Here is an 18,451-nt window from a genome sequence, read left to right as displayed (position 1 = left end):
TTTGAATTATTTCTTCTTTTCTCTCTCTGACTGTTTTAGGACTATCAGCCAAGGGACGCTTTGTCAATTCATGTGTAAATAGAATTTGTTGTTGTTTAAATGTGTTACATGCAGAGTGAGTGGGATGCAGCACAACTTGTAACTCAGCAGGTCTCCAAGCAGCCAAATTTGAGGCTGCAAAATCAGTAACACATCAGAAAGGACCAGAAGGAAATGTGCCCTTGGCTTTTTTTTTTTTTTTAAATAGTTCTGTGAATTGAGGATGACCCATAATATTCCAGTTGGTGTCTCGCACAGGCAGCATGCGGGCCAAGAACAATATGGTCACAGTCCTGCCAGCTTTCAGTCAGAGCTGCCTTGGAGCTGTAGTCCTAGGCTTTCTTCTTTGCATGCATGAGCACGCTTGATACCGTGAATAAATTGCCCTTGAGTCATGCAATGACATTGTGTATTGGCACCTTCCTTGTTACTGCTTCCATTAGTGGATCTAGCAATGGTGTGTGCTTTGTTTTCTTTAGTGTTCTTTTGAAAAGGTCATGAATTTTCCATGCCATGTACCCATTAATGCAAATTTGCTTCCTTTCTTCGTGTTAGCCACCTCGCTGTCCTCAGGTATGATTTTGGGCAATGCTTGCTCGAGGCACCTCTCGCCCTGTAGGCAGTACACGTAAGACCATTTCAGTTTTATCATCTTCTGCCCTACAGAAATCTCTCAAAATGTCCTATTGACTAAGTCTCCAAACTCATGTCCCAAATGTCCCATGGCATGAAATACACACCTTGGCATCACATGATAAAAGCTTTACTCCAGCAGGCTGTGGCACAGCCCTTCCCATCTTTTCAGACTCACTGTACTGAAACAAGGGCAAAATGTACTAGTTTTCTGTCAGGGCACCATACAGAGCCCCGAGGAAAGCCAAGGCAATGGTGGCAGCAGGCAGTCATACCTTTGCTGGGACATCAGTCATTTGGGGCTGTCTGTCCTGGCATTGTTCTCTCTGAATTGGATGCCTTTGGAAACGTAAATCTAGCCTAGGTATCTCTGGTAGGCCATCCTAATTCTATAGGTACTATCACTGTCTCTTTCTTGCTGATATAATTCTGTTGTCAGTAGTGTTTTTCTCCTGGCTGCTGTGTTTGGAGGTGATTAAGAAGCACGGAAGTTGGGACACATCGATTGCATTAACATTTTATGCAGTTGCTTGTCAGACTGAAAATGAATCACTATAGGCTATGTTTATAAAATCTACACTGAACTAGCGAATGGCGGACAGTCTTCGGTGTATTGTAGCAGGGATGCTACAAGGCTGTTGCTGAATTTTAAACTGTGCAAGCTGAGTATATCTTACAGCTGCAGATGGCTGCTTTATGATCCTTTTGTGTCTGTTATTAATCCAGCAAAAATGTTTATCACTTTTTTTTTCTAGCCTTGTACCTGTTGAAATATGTGTTTGGATGGAATTTATGCACATTAATCCACATTTCTGCATGCAGAAATCCTTACACAATAGACACAGCAGATAGAAGTATACAGAACATTTGGGAATAAATTTTGCCCCTAAATGGTATTCAGTATAGAGACAGTTTATCTTCAGTCTGCACGATGAGTATAATGCAATTTACACAGTGCAGGCAAGGAACGGTAACATATTATAAAATTTAATTGTATATATCAAGCTAATAAAAATCACCGGCAGGACCAAGCACTCTCCAATAGATATTCAGACAAGAGTAGAAAATTTTCTCAATATATTGTAGTGTAGATATTAAGCCTAAATATTTTATGAACTTTTACTGTTCATATAAAGTCAAGGTTCCAAAGGTATATGCAGAACTGCTAGGTTGAAAATAATGCAAGACGAAAATGAGAGTTTTATAAAAAACATGTAAAGAACTGTAGAAACTCCATTGATCAGACCTGCATTTCATTGTGCAGTCAAGGCAGGACTGGAAGTTGCACCCCAGAGTGACTCCGCATTACCTGGGTCCCTTCAGAAATCACAGAAGTTCCCAGCTCAGCTCTGCTCTAATCACCTCGACGCCTTGCAGAGCTAGATTTTGCTGAGATGTTTATGAGAGTGCACCAGAAAGATAAATTGTCCTCATTTCTTTTTGTGATGTAGGTAGACCAAAAAAATAAAATACAATGTGCATAACTGACCTGTGTAAAACTTTAGAAACCTGTGAAACCTGTGTTCCAGTTCTTAGTCCTGGGCAAAAGCAATTCCCTTTATGCCATAAAATTCTTCATGTATTTTACCATTCTGTCTTGAGTTACTTTTATGTTATATTTGATTTTACTGCAGAATATTAAGATTGAGATTATAAAATAAAATATGCAGAGGGCTCTAGTTTTCCCACGAAACATTGCAGATATTGATAGCAGTTACAAGAGGAGACAAAAGAACTTTATTTTTTTGATTTTCAACCTAAAAAAATTGTTGATGAGAAACAAAGCAGTGGAATCCAGCATGGTAAGACAGAGAGCGGTGACTTGAAAAGTATTCGGAAACAGACAATCTGCTCTATACAGCACAGTGAGATAAGGTTGTTGGCTTGCTTGTGGCCATCCACAAGGATTCCTCCTTCACAATTCTGTGCATTTAAAATCTCTGATGCAGAGACGCATTTTCAGGCATCAACAAGAATGTTATCCATGGTAATATTAAATTGCTCTTCTGTGACAAATACACTTGCAATTTTCAGTCTCTGCATGGCTCAAAGCTAAAATACTAATTTCTTTAATTTAGTCAATGGATATTTTTACAGTGATTATTTCTATGAATATGTTTTTTATTATGCTTTCCTAGCAACCTGGCTCTCATCCCTGAGTTTCTGCACCCACTGTGTTGTCCAGGTGGTCCAGAGCAGCATCTCTTTCCTAGCTTTGTGACAAGGTCATGATGATCTTGTTCCCTCAGTGTCTCATCACATCAAATTCCTGAGCCTTAAATATTCACAGGCAGCCCCATTCAGATGCCTGCATTTCAGCTTCTACCATATTTTTGATCCTTCTGGTCTTGCTGTCTGATCTGACTGGCTCCAGAAGGGATTGCAAGGTGTAAACCACATAATCTCATCCACTATGTGGGAGCAGATGGAAACAGAAGTACTTTCAGACAGGTCCCAAGAAGAGAAAGAAGCAGAAAACAGCATGGGTAGCAAATGAACAGCTACTGAAAATGTGAAAATCCTGCTTTGTCATAGGGCTCTGCATGCAGGTTATATATCTTAGATTGCCTTTTGATTCATTTTTGATGCTCAGCTTACATTTCAGTGTTGACTTGCTGGACACATCATTTATTTTTGAAGGTAAAGCATAGGTTCAAAGTGTTGTGTTCTGATTATATATATATCGGGTCACTCAAGTTTCATGAAGTACCTTGTACATATAGCCACCTACATTGTCTGGAAGTGGAGGCTGCTCTGGCTGTTGTACCTCTTCTAGCTTAGTCTGCTGCATGTTTAGAGGCGTTGAATAATGCATTTTCAGGTGACCAAGCACTGGGAATTTAGATGAATTGCAGTGACCCACAGCAAAACCTCTGAGCCGTTGGCCTCACAAGGGACTAAAGGCTCTGTGGCTGTCTGGAAGTAGCTAGTTTCTTTCTGGGAGGCATTTGTTTCTCTGCTCCTGCATGGCCATAGATAAACAACCCCCCTTCCAGAAGGCTTGCAAGGAAAACCATTGCTGAGGCAGTGCCTCTTTGCCCAGTATACGAATTCTTTATTGTTCTGGTCATGTTTTCTGTCTCTCAGATAGTTCCAAAGAGGTGGTAACCTAGACAAGGGGAGAACTGCTCTCTCCTGCGTGATTTCTCCCTGCCCTCCAGCAGCTCTACAGACCCAAAGGGCAAAGGCCAGTTGCCCTCCACCGCAAGGTGAAGCTATGGTGGGGCTACAAAATTGATGACTTTTATCTTAAGAGTGGCCAAGGTCTGTCATAGCATCAAACATCAACGATGTCTGTGTGAAATAGGAAAGTGAAAAAGTTTTCAGTCTCTGTAGGTAGAGGTGGAAGAAGCCTTCATTTTTTCAGAGGCTCCCATGAGCAGACTGTGAAAGGGAAATAAAAAGTTCATGGAAAGTGGATGAAGTACTTAAATGAAGAGGAAAATGCAGGAAAGTGTTTCTGCATGTGTTTGTGTGAAACTTTGTGAAATCTGCTACTTCCTGAGATAAATTAATGTTGCCCATTGAATGATAGGCTGAATTAAATGAAAATGAGCAGGATGCTGAGTTTGAAGTCAACACAGATTATTAGTTATATGGAGACCTTAGTAGAAATATTTCAGTTAAAGATTTTTCGGAACAATTACCGTAGTTTAGGGGCATAATATTTTCAATGCAAGAGCAGAATTCATTGTGATTTGGCTGGAGCCAATTGCACCTGGAGCTCAGGATTGCCCGTGGAAGAGACTGGAAGTTCTCCTTGCTCAAGGGTAACCTGGAACCTTCCAAGTGGAGCTCAAAGGGCAATTCAAAGAATGCACAATGGAAGCTTTTCCAAACGGACCAAGCTGTTAAAAAATTTCACAAGATTTACATTACTTTGTAATGTTCATTTGCAAACCTAAGCTCTGTGAAGTCCGTCGTCTTTCAAGGGGAGTCTCAAAGATTTTATTCTGCTTAGAAGTTATGTAAAGCACACTGTTTACTTTGTGGTGAAAAGTAAGGTTTTGCTGGGTCAAAATATGTTATTATATTTTTGATACTAAGTAGTAGCGTTTTTCTGTTGAATGCATGAAGAATTTTATTTCTTCTTTTTTTCTGTGAGAATTTTAAATTCTTCTGTAGTCACGCAAGCAAAGGTGGCTAGAAACACCTTACTGAGTATATGCTTAGCATACACTATCACAATCATTCTGGTCCACATTCCAACTATATAAAGGGTATTCATAACTCATTAATATAGGGCTGCAGCCCTTTTAAAGAGAAACAGTCACCACTTTGCAGCTGAAGAAGAGACTTTCCTTCTTTGATGAGAATAGGCTTTTTGTATTCTGAAATAGTAATGGTCAAGTCAGACCATTTTTTGAGGAAAACTGCAAGGAAAGGCTTTGTGCTAGATTGTCATTCTAACTATCAATTTTTTTTTTTCTATCTGCTTTTAGAGGCTGGCAACAAGAAATTAAAGAGCACGATACAGAGAAGCACAGAGACAGGAATGGCAGCAGAGATGAGAAGTCGTATGGTTCGACAACCAAGTCGAGAATCCACTGATGGTAGCATAAATAGTTACAGCTCTGAGGGCAAGTAAGTGGCATTAAAAATATCAGTAATGTGTGAAAAGTTTCTTCTCTTCTAAAGAAAACAGAATGTGAACAGAGGTCCCAACTTTGGCTGAAGGGGATAGCTCTGTGCATAGATTCTTCCTCTTGAGAAAATGTTAGCAAAACCGAACTAATCAGGCATGCAATACAAAGTCGTTGAAGACTGAAATTGAGAGGGGACTTCTGAGGGTTTCATATTTTCTCTGCCATCCTGTGAGGCATTTTGTTCATCAGAAGAGAACTGAATTCAGAGTGCATTATTCAAAACAAAACATAGGGGTAGTTTTTCTTTGAGTTGTGTTTGGATTAACTCAGAGTTAAACTTCAGACGTTGTGCGTAAATCCCTGTGATATGAAACTCTGCTCAGTAATACTGTACACAAAGAGTTTAGTTTGGAGTTGGTCCAAGTCTTTTATTGAGAATTGTAACACCAGAGTCCAACTGCATCAGCTAAAATAAGCCACACAACTGTGGGTAGTGGGGCAGCTGTTTTCATTCACCTCTGGATGACTGTGTGAAGGGAAGGGGTAGAGAAAGAGAGATTAGGACTTCTTTGGCTTCATCTTTTTATATGCTTGCCTGACTGCCACAATTGCTAGTGGATCTTGGATTCTTACATTTTAAGAAGGATGAAGAGCCAGAGGCAACCATGATGGTGGGAAGGAGATGTGTAAATGTGCATTTTCTCCATCACGAGACGATAGGGCATTACCTTTACCCTTCATCACTCCATCTTCCTTACTTTCTCTACACTGGACTGTCAGTCTGTAGGGCACCAGTCAATCACCATGGTGATGAAGGGCCAGGTAAATTGGGCCACACTAATAAGGAAGCTGGGGACTGGCAGGTTAGCAATATGGGAGAGTTAGGAGACCAGCACTGAAGGTGAGGACCTTTTGGTTTGTTAGAGCTACCAGCTCTTTTGGTTGATTCCTAATCTTCGAGATGCCTCAGCTTCATTTCCTGACTTAGTTTACACTTAACCTTAACCAACGACCCTGATCTCCACATCCCTATTCCATTCCCTGCAAGGGTAAAGAAACAGTGAGGCCAGTGAAGTGAGAAGAACAGCTGTATCTGACAGTGACTTACTCCAAAGGGAAGCCAGGGAGAATGAGCTAAAGGAGGCAGATAACAAAACCCAGGTTAAACAGTTAAATATGACTTGCTGCAGTGAAGGAAGAGAAGCATTCCTTTAACAGGATGCAATGCCATGGATAAAAGGGATACCAGACGGTTCTGCTCATCATGGAGCTGTACTTGTTGTCTTAGAAAACTTTTCTGAGGTCTTACATTTTTCTGTGCTTCTGTGATTTAGCTGTAGGTCATACCCTCGGGTGCTCTGTGAGCTTACTTGAATATGGTAGAACAGCGTTAGTTTACAGCAGCTTTGGGTTTAGTTCACAGTGAAGGAAAAATGTTAAAAGTGGATATTCTTGTAAGAAAGATGACCAATAAACCAATCTTTTATTGTACAGTCACTTCCCCCACATGCATCACTGTCTTATTTTTAGAACATGAGTTGGACACGAGTACAAGGTGGAGGGGAAGCTGCACAACTGCATGACATAATCAGCGGTGTATGCACTGTGCCACCCAATCCTAAAATCCTCTTCCTCCCTTCTTCTCCCGGCCATTTTTCAAACATTAGAAATGTCACATTTGACTTCAGATCTTATTGCTAGTATGAGTACGAATTGGTTTTTGATAGCACCTTGTACTCAGACTTCCTCTGCATTTGTATGGCAAAGCTGTTTACTAGGTTTATACTTCCTTCCATGAGATTCCTATCAAAATCAGCAGGAGCTTGACCTTGGTTGCTTGAGTAGTATTTTGTGTGCAGTTCACTCTTACTGATAACAATTAGGAGGTGTTGATGTTGAATTTGCATGGACAATTTTTCCTTCCTTGTGAGTGTACTTTATGATACTGCCCTTAATTGCAGGCTCACCTAGTTAGTTTATTACAGTGTTATGCCTCATCCTGCATTTTGCAATACCAATGAGATAAATAACTTAGCTGAGATCACACAGTCCTACAGTGGATACCCCAGGTATCACATTATGTTCTTCTGCTTGAGCCATAACTGGAATTTAATGAGTTGCCATTAATGCACATTAAGGTGAATGGAGTACTCACACCTTTCATTATTATTTGTATGGTTAGAAGTGTCTGAAGAATGAGAACACTCGGAAGTGAAGATTTTCAATGATAGTAATTCCCCACCAAAATGTACCAGGCATTTAGGGGAAAAAGGCCAAAGAAACAAACAAGAAACCAATCCTAGCAGCAGCAAGAGTGAATGGGAAGCACCGCTGGGCAGAGGAGCAGGCTGGGTGTCTTGTCAGGCAGGGCTCAGGGCTTGAACCTGCACCTTGGTGTTAAGTGACTGCCATTACCAGTGGGCTTATGGCTGAACTGAAGGCCTCCAGGTTCTCCTCTTCCATCTAAAGAAACCTTAAATAAGATTTCTTTAAACTTCTGTGAAAAGCATACCTTTAGGAAAATCAGAGTTTTCTAATGAGAAGTACAATGCTGATATTTTCTGGCCAGTGTTAGTTACAGGCAGTCTGTATGTTCATGGAAACATTAAGAGTAGTTAGTCTTGAAGAGAAGCATGGACATCTTGTACTCAACTAACCAGGGTTTGCAGAGAATTTTTACTGTGAATTGAATGGATCACGTAAATCTGATGTGTGGAAATCAAAGCTTTTCACGCGAGGTGCTTTAATTAGGAAGTTTTGTTACTGTGTTCTTGAGTCTAATAGGGAATTACCTTTGAGAGAGAAGCAGATGCAGAATGCTGGCTGGTGCGTTGGGTAAGACGCTATCTAGACTCAGTTCAAAGTCTTCTTCTGTTCCTCCTAATTTTGATGAGAAAGTTGAAGCTGAGTTTTCCCACCATGGATCATTCTCCCTCCTTTTTTTTTTTTTTTGTTTTTTTTGTTTGTTTCTTTGTTTCTTTGTTTCTTTGTTTCTTTGTTTCTTTGTTTCTTTGTTTCTTTGTTCTGTTATTCTTTGGAGAGAACATATGTATTGGGAAAAAAAATATGTATTGGGAAAAAAAAAAGTGGAGATTCTGGAATACAAGAAAGCAGCTTGGAAAAGCGTGTGTATTCTATGTTGTTGCATTGCATTTCAGTCCTGAAAGAGGGATGGGCATTCGCTGTAAATCCAGATGTGGCTACCAAAATATTTGGCTAGGGAGCGGCATTAGGTTTAGGTCTCATCCACACTAGCACTATTTGCCAGTTTATGATTTCATTAAACAGCTGCAACAATCAGATTAATTTAGCATATGCATTGGTTTTCCCTGTTTATCTTAACTGATGCGGATGGCCTTTGGATGTATGTATTACAAAATAAATCAAGCATTCAGGAATGAGTAATAGGCTCCTAAATTTCATGAGGCTTTTTATGTTCTGCCATACGAGGTCACTCATAGTTTATTCACCTGTCAGGCTCTTTGCTGCTCCTGGAGAGCTCCTTAGCAAGAACTACTTGTATGAACTACTTTTGTTCCACATGCAGAATTTCACTTTACTTCTTTGGGGTCCTTGGGAGATAGCTCATTTCTGTTGCTGCAGAGCAGTTTGTGGTTGCATGTCCTGAGCTGCTCACCTTGTGTAAGAAGTACTTTTTGGGTAGATACTGTAGGACAATGGAAATTAATCCTGTTCTTATGCTTAACCAGCTTTTATTTTCCTTCAGCTTAATATTTCCTGGAGTACGGCTGGGTGCTGACAGTCAGTTTAGTGATTTCCTTGATGGACTTGGACCTGCACAGTTAGTAGGCCGGCAAACGCTAGCAACCCCTGCCATGGGTAAGAATAATATGTTCTCCTATGTTAGATGCATAATTAGCCAATAATTATCGCACACACTGCGAGACTACAGCACCAAAAAGACTTTTACAAAGTGGCTTCCTTCACTGTAAACACAAAAGTCACTGGTATACCTAGCATGCTAGCATCCAGAATGGAAGGAAAAAAGTATTTGCGCTATATGGAGGTGTCTGCTAATCTCATTTGCAATTTGAAGATAGGGGGTTCAGTTTCCTTCCCACTCAAAAGTTATTCTGGGTTTTCCAGTTGTAGCTCACTGCAAAATCTCAGCTGTTCAAGGTTTATATTTGCCACAGATTATACTGAATGTGATGGACAGTTTCTTGACAAACTCTGCTTGTCCAAGCTTAGTTCATCCTGAAGTAACCCCAGAATTTGAAACTTCAGCCCACATTTGCAATGCCCAGTAATCAGCTGCTGATAAAGCCAGTGCTTCTAATGGAGGAGACAAAATCCTTTTCTACAGCAGCTGCCTGGAACTATCAGTGATCTTCTCTGTACTCCAAACCAGTCTGGATTTCCCTATAGTAGCATTAGTTTTATCTTGGTAATGAATAGGCTATGAGTGTATGTGCTGTGCAACGGCACAGTGCTGTGTATGTATCCTTGGAAAGGTTTGATAATTTTTTGCTCATACTTGAGCAAATCTTAGGCATGCTTCACATATTACATGTTTAGGATGATAAGTGAGGAATACTTGATCCACGCCTGCAACAATGCTGGAAATCATAAGTGGCCAGTGCTTTAGTACAGCGCTCTCATAAGAGTCAGCTTCAGGGAGGGTTACTGAGATGCTGCTAAAAAAGAGGAAAAAGAGACAGAAAAACTGTAAAGGAGTGTGTCCCTCTGCCAACTCATGAGCAGAAGGAGACAGACTTCCTTGATGCTTTGAGTATCCTGTAAAGCAAGAGTTGCTGTATAAGTCCAGATAACTGCTACTTGCTTAATGCATTAATAAGCACCAAAGTTATTAAATACACTTATTCTGTAATTTGAAAGAGAAGATAATTGATAGACTATCTGCCCAATAAAAATCTAAATGGCTCTGTTGGTATAAGGATCTAGATTTCCTTCATCTCTTGATTTTAATCTAAATATTTTTCTGCAGGTGACTTGAGTAATACATTTATTTTCACTTCTTAGAACCGTTTTATTTACTAAATGCTCAGGTTTCAGCCCCCAAAAAAGCACTTTGTCATGCTTTTTAACAATTTTCAGAAGCTTTTTCAACATGCAGTTGCCAGTGATGACTGGAAAACGTTTGTATTGTTGCTCCCCCTTCTGGTTGCCTGTAGCATGTTTTTATTTGGATGTGCGATCCTAAGATGTGGTCTTAAAACATCTTGGAATTTTCCTTTAGACTGCTTTTAGCACAACACAGAGCTCTGTTTATTCAAGGTAAGTCTGATAGCTAGAAATATTCCCTGCTTCTCTGCCATACCTCAAGTATCAGGGTATAAACACTGCTTCAATCTACCATTAGACAAGCATGTGAAAATCTCATGCCAGGTTAATTTCAAAATGCTGTATTTCTAAATCTGAAATCCCAAATTATGTAGTTCAGGACTGTCTATTTTGGGGTTTTGCTTTGTTTTAAGAAATTCAGAGTTTACATCTCAAATACAGCCATACTCAGCTGTGGCATGGATATATGGATAGTTCATTTATTTGCACAGGTTTCACACAGCTCATGTGTCAAATTGTGTATTTTTGATTCTAAGTGGTGTATTAGATATCTACCCAGCTAATTCCCTAATATACAAAATCACAGAGATGTAATACTTTGAACTGTGGTTAAGGTAACTTTTCTTGTATTTTATTTGTCTCAGACTAAAGCCCTTTCCTTTTTATGTAAGAAATATCTCGTCAGAACTCAGCAGTTTGAATGGTGGCAAAAGCAAGCTATTATTTTAGCATGTTGCATCATTTTATTCAGACTGAAAATGGGCATGGAACATTGATAAAACAGGAGAATTGTCACCCTTGTACTTGTTAGAGGCCTTTCCAGAAGACGACTTCTTTTAAGTCCCTATGAGGCTAGGGCATCGTCCTCTGACTATACACCTCATCCAGTTGGTGTACCTGCCTTACACTGGGGGTCCAGTCAGACAATTGTAGTTGCAGAGGGTTTCAAAGTTAAATTCTATCAGCAGTTCTCCTTCCTGTTATATCAGACAAGGAACCTTTGCACTGCCATCTCTTGCATCTCAGCTTGGAGGTAGAAACTTCCAGCTGAGGGGATATCTGAACATGAGTTTGGGTTTTAAGATGTCTGGGCATGGGATCACTGCCAGGGCACTGTGTGTCAGTGACTGGCACACTGGGGCAGCAGTCCTGGGTAGGAAGTCTCTAAATAATTCACAGTGCAAAATCAAAAGTATGGTGGTGATACTGAAGTGTTGCTATAAATTTGCTTGTCCCCATGGATCAGAAATACTGAGCTCAGGTATAAAATGTACATGAAGAGAGGGCATATTGCTAAGTATGTATCTTTCAGTAGTGGGTTAAGGATGGAGAAATTTAAGGGAACAGGAGGAGAGGTGACAAGCACACTAATGCAGAAGACTAGTACCACACCAGTCTGTTTCCCACTCTTATGCCCTATCTCCCAGGCTGTTCTGCTTCTTTAAAATGCAAGCTTCTTTTTTCTCCCTCTCAGGTGATATCCAGATTGGCATGGTGGACAAAAAGGGTCAGTTAGAAGTAGAAGTCATAAGAGCCCGTGGCCTCACGCAAAAACCTGGCTCCAAATCTACCCCAGGTAAGGGACAAATAGACAATATATGAACAGAAAACAAGAATATGAAGTATGCAGATAAGTGGAGACTGGGGACTTTTAAGCTCCTCATTTGATATAACTGCATTTGGTTGGTTTGCTTTTTAACAAAGAATGTGTGTATGGATATGTCCTTGCTACCAATGTCCACTTCTTACCACCTTGCATCTACTAATTGCTTGCTACCTTCCAAAGAACGATTTTCAGCAACTCAAAATCCATTCTGGAAGGAACATTTGCAGAAATATTTCCATGTATTTAGGCAAGTCATATCTCTCAGAGAGGCTTTGTTGATGTAGATGAAGTCCTTTGTGTTTGTTCCACATCAAAACAAGAAATGGAGAACAGATGAATGTGCTTTGAACAAGCAATTTAGCAGACCCACATGCCATGGTCTTCTGTGTGCAGCAGTGCTTGAAGAAGCTTGCAGGTGATGCTAGTGCCAGTGTCAACAACTTGTGTAATGAAAGAAATTTAATTGTAACATTTTATAAGGACATTTTTGAGTCCTATTTATTTACAGAAATCTGTCTCGGAAGAGGTTTATAATCACCACTACAACCACTGCTTTACTGTAACAAGTAGAATAGTTGTTTTAGATAATGTTTTGGCAAAATGGTACTTCACAACCTACTCAGGAGCTGAAGATGAAAGAGTCAGTGTTATCTGAATGACTTAGTTTTAAATATTCCTTTCAATGAAATATCAAAGTCTTCTGTTTCAGTGTATCTCTGACCTCTGAACATACATAGAGACTCCAGATTCTCTAGCAGTGACAATTAATTCCTGGGAAAGGAAAGTGTAGAATGACAGGTGTGAAAAACAATTGTTATTAGTAACATCTTGGATCGTAAAATTCAAGATTTATAAAAATTGATTTGATATCTTATGGTCTGTGTCATTTATTTAGTGAACGTAATTGCATTCAGATTATACAGTGAGGATAGCATGTGTCATGTTCTTTCTACTCAGTTTCCTTCTATGGCCTTTGTCCTTCAGCTCAGATATGCAGTGTAGAAGTTTTTAAGTTCAAACACAAAATTTGTGATGTTCTGTTTGCAGCTCCATATGTCAAAGTGTATTTATTGGAAAATGGAGCGTGTATAGCTAAGAAGAAGACAAGGATTGCACGAAAGACCCTTGATCCTTTGTACCAACAGACACTGGTTTTTGATGAAAGCCCACAGGGTAAAGTCCTTCAGGTCAGTTGCTTCTTAATCCCATTTTAGGCTATCATTTGGTAAAGCACTTGTATGTTTACTTAAGTTTAAGCAATATACGTAAACCCATTCCAACTCGCTAAGCATTTAATTTTATAAATACCAGCAAACACATCCTTGTGGCTTGTGGTTTCAGACCTGTGAAATGTCTGGCTGTATTAAACATTTCTCTTTTGTTGACTCTCGCTCCTGTCCTGCCATTACGTTTTCCCGCAAGAGGGAGAAATCATTCACCCTTAAGAATAACATTTTCCTTACAATACACATCATGAAATACAGCAGGAGTGATCATGGCTTTTAGGGCAAGGCTGAACCTGTATTTTATGTTCTTTCAGGTAATAGTTTGGGGAGACTATGGCCGAATGGATCACAAATGCTTCATGGGAGTTGCCCAGATCCTTCTGGAGGAACTGGATCTGTCCAGTGTGGTAATAGGCTGGTATAAATTATTTCCACCTTCATCACTAGTGGATCCAACCTTGACTCCCCTGACACGCAGGGCCTCCCAGTCATCTCTGGAAAGCTCAACTGGGCCTCCCTGTATTAGGTCATAGTAGCAGGTGCTGTCTAATAAAAACACCACCCAGGATAACGATTGGAACCAGATACTCACACGATCAAAAAATGCTGTTGGAGAGAGACAATCACTTCTGTTTTTGCTTGTAGTAGTTATCCAAAAATATGTCTGAGTTGTTTGTTGAGAGACAGCTTACATTGACAGAACAAAAATATATCACGTATGGCCAATCTATTAGCAACTATCACTGATGCTTATATTGATCCAAAAACAAACAAACAAAGAGAAAGAGGGACCTTTAGATTCAAATTAAGTCAAATATGAGCCAAACTGGAAGCTCTCACTCTGTTAACAATGTTGTATTTCTTCACCTTTTGACAGAGCCCTCAAGCAGTGTTAACTTCCTGGTGTTTCAGCAGTTTTTCTGTACTTGTTACTTCCACTAGTTTTTTGCCATGTGATTCTGCTAGTTTTGTAGAAGTCCTCACAACGCTAACAGAGACCCTTCCTTTCTTTTTCTAAACCAAACAAAACAAACCAAAAGGGCTGAAGCATATCTCTGTAAGCATCGTTAAAGTGTTCAACAGCCACAGTTACAATTCCAGCAAGTTCAAATCGTTTCTCGGTTCTGGTGCTTCAAAGTCTCTCATGTGGGAACCCAGAACAAATGACAGATCGAGGTTATATTCTTAAAAATAACTAATCATCACAGTGCCACTTTTTCTTTGTAAAATAAAAGCAGATATGTTTGCATTATATATAATAACTTTTATGTTTATGATGTTTTGCATGGAAGAATTTTGAAGATTTCTGCAACTAATGCTGGGGACTGGTATAAAGCAGCTTTAGTCTTAATTTTTGACATTGAATATGTTACTGGTAATGCAGTTTTCCTCCTAGAAATGGAGACGAAATATTTACGTTTCTGTGTATAAATGTATATTTGACTTCCCAAAATGTTGACCAGGAATGGATTGAGCATATGACACTTTCAGCTGTACCCAGGCTTCTCTGATGTGTGTCGCTTCAGACGCACTTGTCTGCCCTGGATAGAGCATGGTATGAGTTGTTCAGTGTTTCACTGGAAATTCCAGTTGAAATATTCTGCACTTACTAATGTTTTTATCAAATTTTAGTTTACATTTCTTTGAGATTGATGCAAGCACAAAGCTTGATTTTTTAACGCAAGATATCTTACTTTTTGGAGAAAAAAAAAAGTCAAAATTCAATTTGCTTTTTATTCATTTGAGTTCTTCTTGGCCTTGAAATCCCTTGTGATATTCTGTAAATGTGCTAAAAACTGCAGATTCTGCAGGTGCATTGATATGTTTCCCCTCCTTTTACAGGCCATTCAATTTTGTGATCACACAAATAGAGCAGCATGACTTGGAACTGTTCAAAGCTGCATGCACGTTTTGTAAAAAGAGATGAAAAAGGTTATTTAATAATGTATGTTAGTTCCACATAGGCCAGCTTGTATGTTGCATGTACTTGTACAGTTTGCTCGTAATTACTATACTGAAGTAACCAAGAAATCTAAGCCATCCATTTTTCTTATAGACATTTTGCAGGTTTTAGCCAGGCTAGGTCTGTGAGTCTGGTGCTAAATGTCTATAGATGGACTTTATTTTTTACCCTATGGAAAACGTGATGTAGTACGGACCAAATTCCTTCTAATAAATATTTTGGTGTAGATTCCTACTGTGGGGCTGTAACACATGTAGAAACTGTGTACACACTAGGTTTTAATTCATAGACATACTGCCTGCACCAAGTGAACTATTTATTATTACTCAACACGTCGGAATTACTCTGCCCATCTTTCCGTAGGGCGCAGATTAATTACTGCTCGACCTGCTGAGCAGGAAGAACTCAAGTATTGGTGCACTACTACTAGATCCTGTTCTGTCTTAGTGGCCAAAAAACAACTAGTTATAATTCGATAGTATCTTTCTATTTTGACCACTTGTCTTAACACTCCCCTGTGCTTTTAAATGAACTTCCAACTCATGTTATGTAAACATGTTTAATAAAATTTCCTTTTCATGTCCAGTGTAGTAGTTGTGCTCTCTGTATGTTCTGAGGTTCATCTGTGATTCTGCTCGCTGCAGGACTGTGTGAAATGTGTTAAGGAACAGTAAAATGATAAGTGATTTCTATGGTTCTTTTGATCGATGTAATAGTGTATGTTGAAATCTGGGGCCAGAAACTGAGGTCTGGTGAAAGTCGTGTTTGGTTGGCTGCCTTTTCACCGTGGAAGGAGCCAAATTGTGCTCTCATTCATCGAAGCAGGCAAAATGAAGTCAGTTAGCCAAATTACAATCTGGTGAAATCCAATCAGTTTACTTGTGCTGAACGATGCCGTGTCTGCTTGCACTAGGTCAGTGGGGCAGTACGTGTCAGAGCCAGACACCAGCTCTGTATTTGGTGTGTGACAAGCCTTTAAGATGTGTGAACAACTTCTGAACTTTTGCACTCTTTAAACCCAGAAAAATGCCATTGTACTGTAATGCCACGATGGATCCTGCTGTATAGACATTTACTTGAGAGCAGAATTTGGCACTAAATTTTATTAGAGAATCAAAGATTATGTATGTTGTTTGATTTTAGTTTTCCATGTCCCACAGATACCTGATCACAACTGAAAAATAACATAAAGACAATATTGCCTCACTTTGAACACTTTTGTTTATTACTTTATTTAACTGAATACATGGTTAAGCTACTGAAAAAAAAAAAAAGGATAATTAAACATGGTAAATCTCTGAGAAAAGGCATGTTATATCTCTGCTTCTGTGTGGTGGGAGTGATCTGTTTACATATACAATTTGTTATACTATTGCAAAAACCCTTAGTTTCATAAATCTCGTAGCTTTGTGTCTGAAACTAGGATACCTCTCCCATTATGATCCTGAGTAATAAATAAAGTTTAGCATATCCGATCCCCCCTAGAGCACAGAAAATGTAACAGCAAAAGAACACCTTGAACAACTTCATTTCGGGTTCTGGATGAACAGGAGTCACACATGGACAAAGTTCAGGACAGAAGCAATAAACTGCACTAGGACAGATAAGTTATGTGATAGTCTCCTTTTCCAGGGACTGCTGCTTTTTAAATACTCATTGCTGATTGCTGTGCTACAAAGATGGGTCAGCTTTTAGTTCCCTCCTGCTTTTCCCTTGAGAATACAGTACTGCGCTACACGCGATGTGCAGAAGACCAAAGATACTAAACTTAAAATCCCTGACATATAACCAGAAAGTTAGTTTCCCTGTGATGAACAGATGTTCTAAATCTTATATTGAAATGCAAATGTAGTGTCCCTCTTTCTGGTAGGAGAAAAAGCTTTTGACCTTGACCATTGTGTTAGAGAGCCATCAGAACTTCTCTGAGTTGGTAGGACAACCCAGCGCTTCTTGGTCTCCTTCCTTCATAATTCACAGAGAAATGACACATTCACTTTCATTGCCTATTTTCAGTAACAAATGACACTCCTGAAAGTTGACTTCAGCCCAGGTAGAGAGTTGGGGTTGTTCGGCCTGGAGAAGAGAAGACTCTGGGGAGACCTTATAGTGGCCTTCCAGTACCTAAAGGAAGCCTACAGGAAAACTGGGGAGGGACTCTTTGTCAGGGAAAGGACAAAGGGTAATGGTTCTAAACTAAAGGAGGATAGATTTAGATTAGATATAAGGAAGAAACTCTTCACTCTGAGAGTGGTGAGGCCCTGGCACAGGTTGCCCGAAGAAGCTGTGGATGCCCCACCCCTGGAGGTGTTCAAGGCCAGGCTGGATGGGGCTTTGGGCAAGCTGGTCTGGTGGGAGGGCTCCCTGCCCATGGTGTTGGAACTGGGTGATCTTCAAGGTCCCTTCCAACCCAAACCATTCTGTGATTCTATGATTCTCAGATGAAGAAAAGTTCAGAGTGGACCTTCAGTGGATGTTCTATGCCATCCAGGATTCTACTAATAGCCACTAACTTGTCCTGTATGAAGTCAGCAGCTCTACCTGTGGTTGTTTTCTGCTCCCCTGCAGTCACTACTCTACTGTTGACAGCCCACATAACTCTAGCAAAAAAAGCTGTGGGCTTCATACTCTTCTTTTGCAATAAGTGAAGAAATTCATGCCTAACAGCAAAGTTGTTCTTTCTTTAAAGCCCCACATGCTCATTCCATGTTAACCACAATGTAATTCTCCAAACATGGAAGAAAATAATTTGAAATAAAGTAGATTGTTGTTAAAGTATGTGGTTTTCAATTCAGGCAATGAGTATTCTGGCCATCTTGAGTGATCAAGAACACCACCAAAGTCTATCAAGAAAAAGAAGAATCTTGATTAATACCTCACTCCCAGCCCTGCCACTTCTCTCTAGGAGGAAAATAAAACGCCCAGCTTATAGAATCATAGAATAGTTTGGGTCAGAAGCAACCTTTGAAGATCATCTAGTCCAACTCCCCTGCTATAAGCAGGAACATCTTCTTCTATATCAGGTTGCTTGGGTCATGTATATATTTTCTCAGAGGCTGTATGTGTGACCATGTATGCTGGGAGTTGTTAAATATCATGTTTATAAAAGATGTGTATGGCAGGCATGTCAATATAGATCAAATCTTCATCCAGGTTTTATGATCTGGATTTGTCCTTCCTGAGGTGCCAGAGATAGGAAGGGAAGCTGCCCTTACTCCTTCGGGAGTACAGCTGCTGACAATGATTAAGCCCCTGAATACACAGCCTGATATCTATGAAATGGTCAGGTTCTTCCTTGTAGTTGGGATGATTTAAAGCCCTAGGGGAACATCAGGACATAAAACCTTGGTCATTC

The 18,451-nt window shown here is 39.8% G+C and overlaps 1 protein-coding gene across 48 annotated transcripts in view; it reads left to right on the top strand.

The window, feature by feature from the left end:
• RIMS1 (regulating synaptic membrane exocytosis 1) overlaps nt 1-15,682 on the top strand; it is a 318,659-nt gene extending 302,977 nt beyond the window's left edge. For all 48 annotated transcript variants that reach the window (XM_080587725.1, XM_080587724.1, XM_080587702.1 and 45 more), the window contains 5 exons: nt 5,115-5,256; nt 8,986-9,098; nt 11,779-11,880; nt 12,958-13,097; nt 13,451-15,682. In XM_080587725.1, the coding sequence (XP_080443851.1) occupies nt 5,115-5,256; nt 8,986-9,098; nt 11,779-11,880; nt 12,958-13,097; nt 13,451-13,669 (716 nt within the window). In that variant the 3' untranslated portion in view covers nt 13,670-15,682. The remainder of the gene's footprint in view (nt 1-5,114; nt 5,257-8,985; nt 9,099-11,778; nt 11,881-12,957; nt 13,098-13,450) is intronic.
• Nucleotides 15,683-18,451: the final 2,769 nt, after the last annotated feature.

This window comes from Anser brachyrhynchus (assembly GCF_964034855.1).
Source record: "Anser brachyrhynchus genome assembly, chromosome: 3".
NCBI lineage: Eukaryota > Metazoa > Chordata > Aves > Anseriformes > Anatidae > Anser > Anser brachyrhynchus.
Note: the sequence above shows the minus strand (reverse complement) of the source record. Positions and strands in the feature narration are given on the sequence as shown.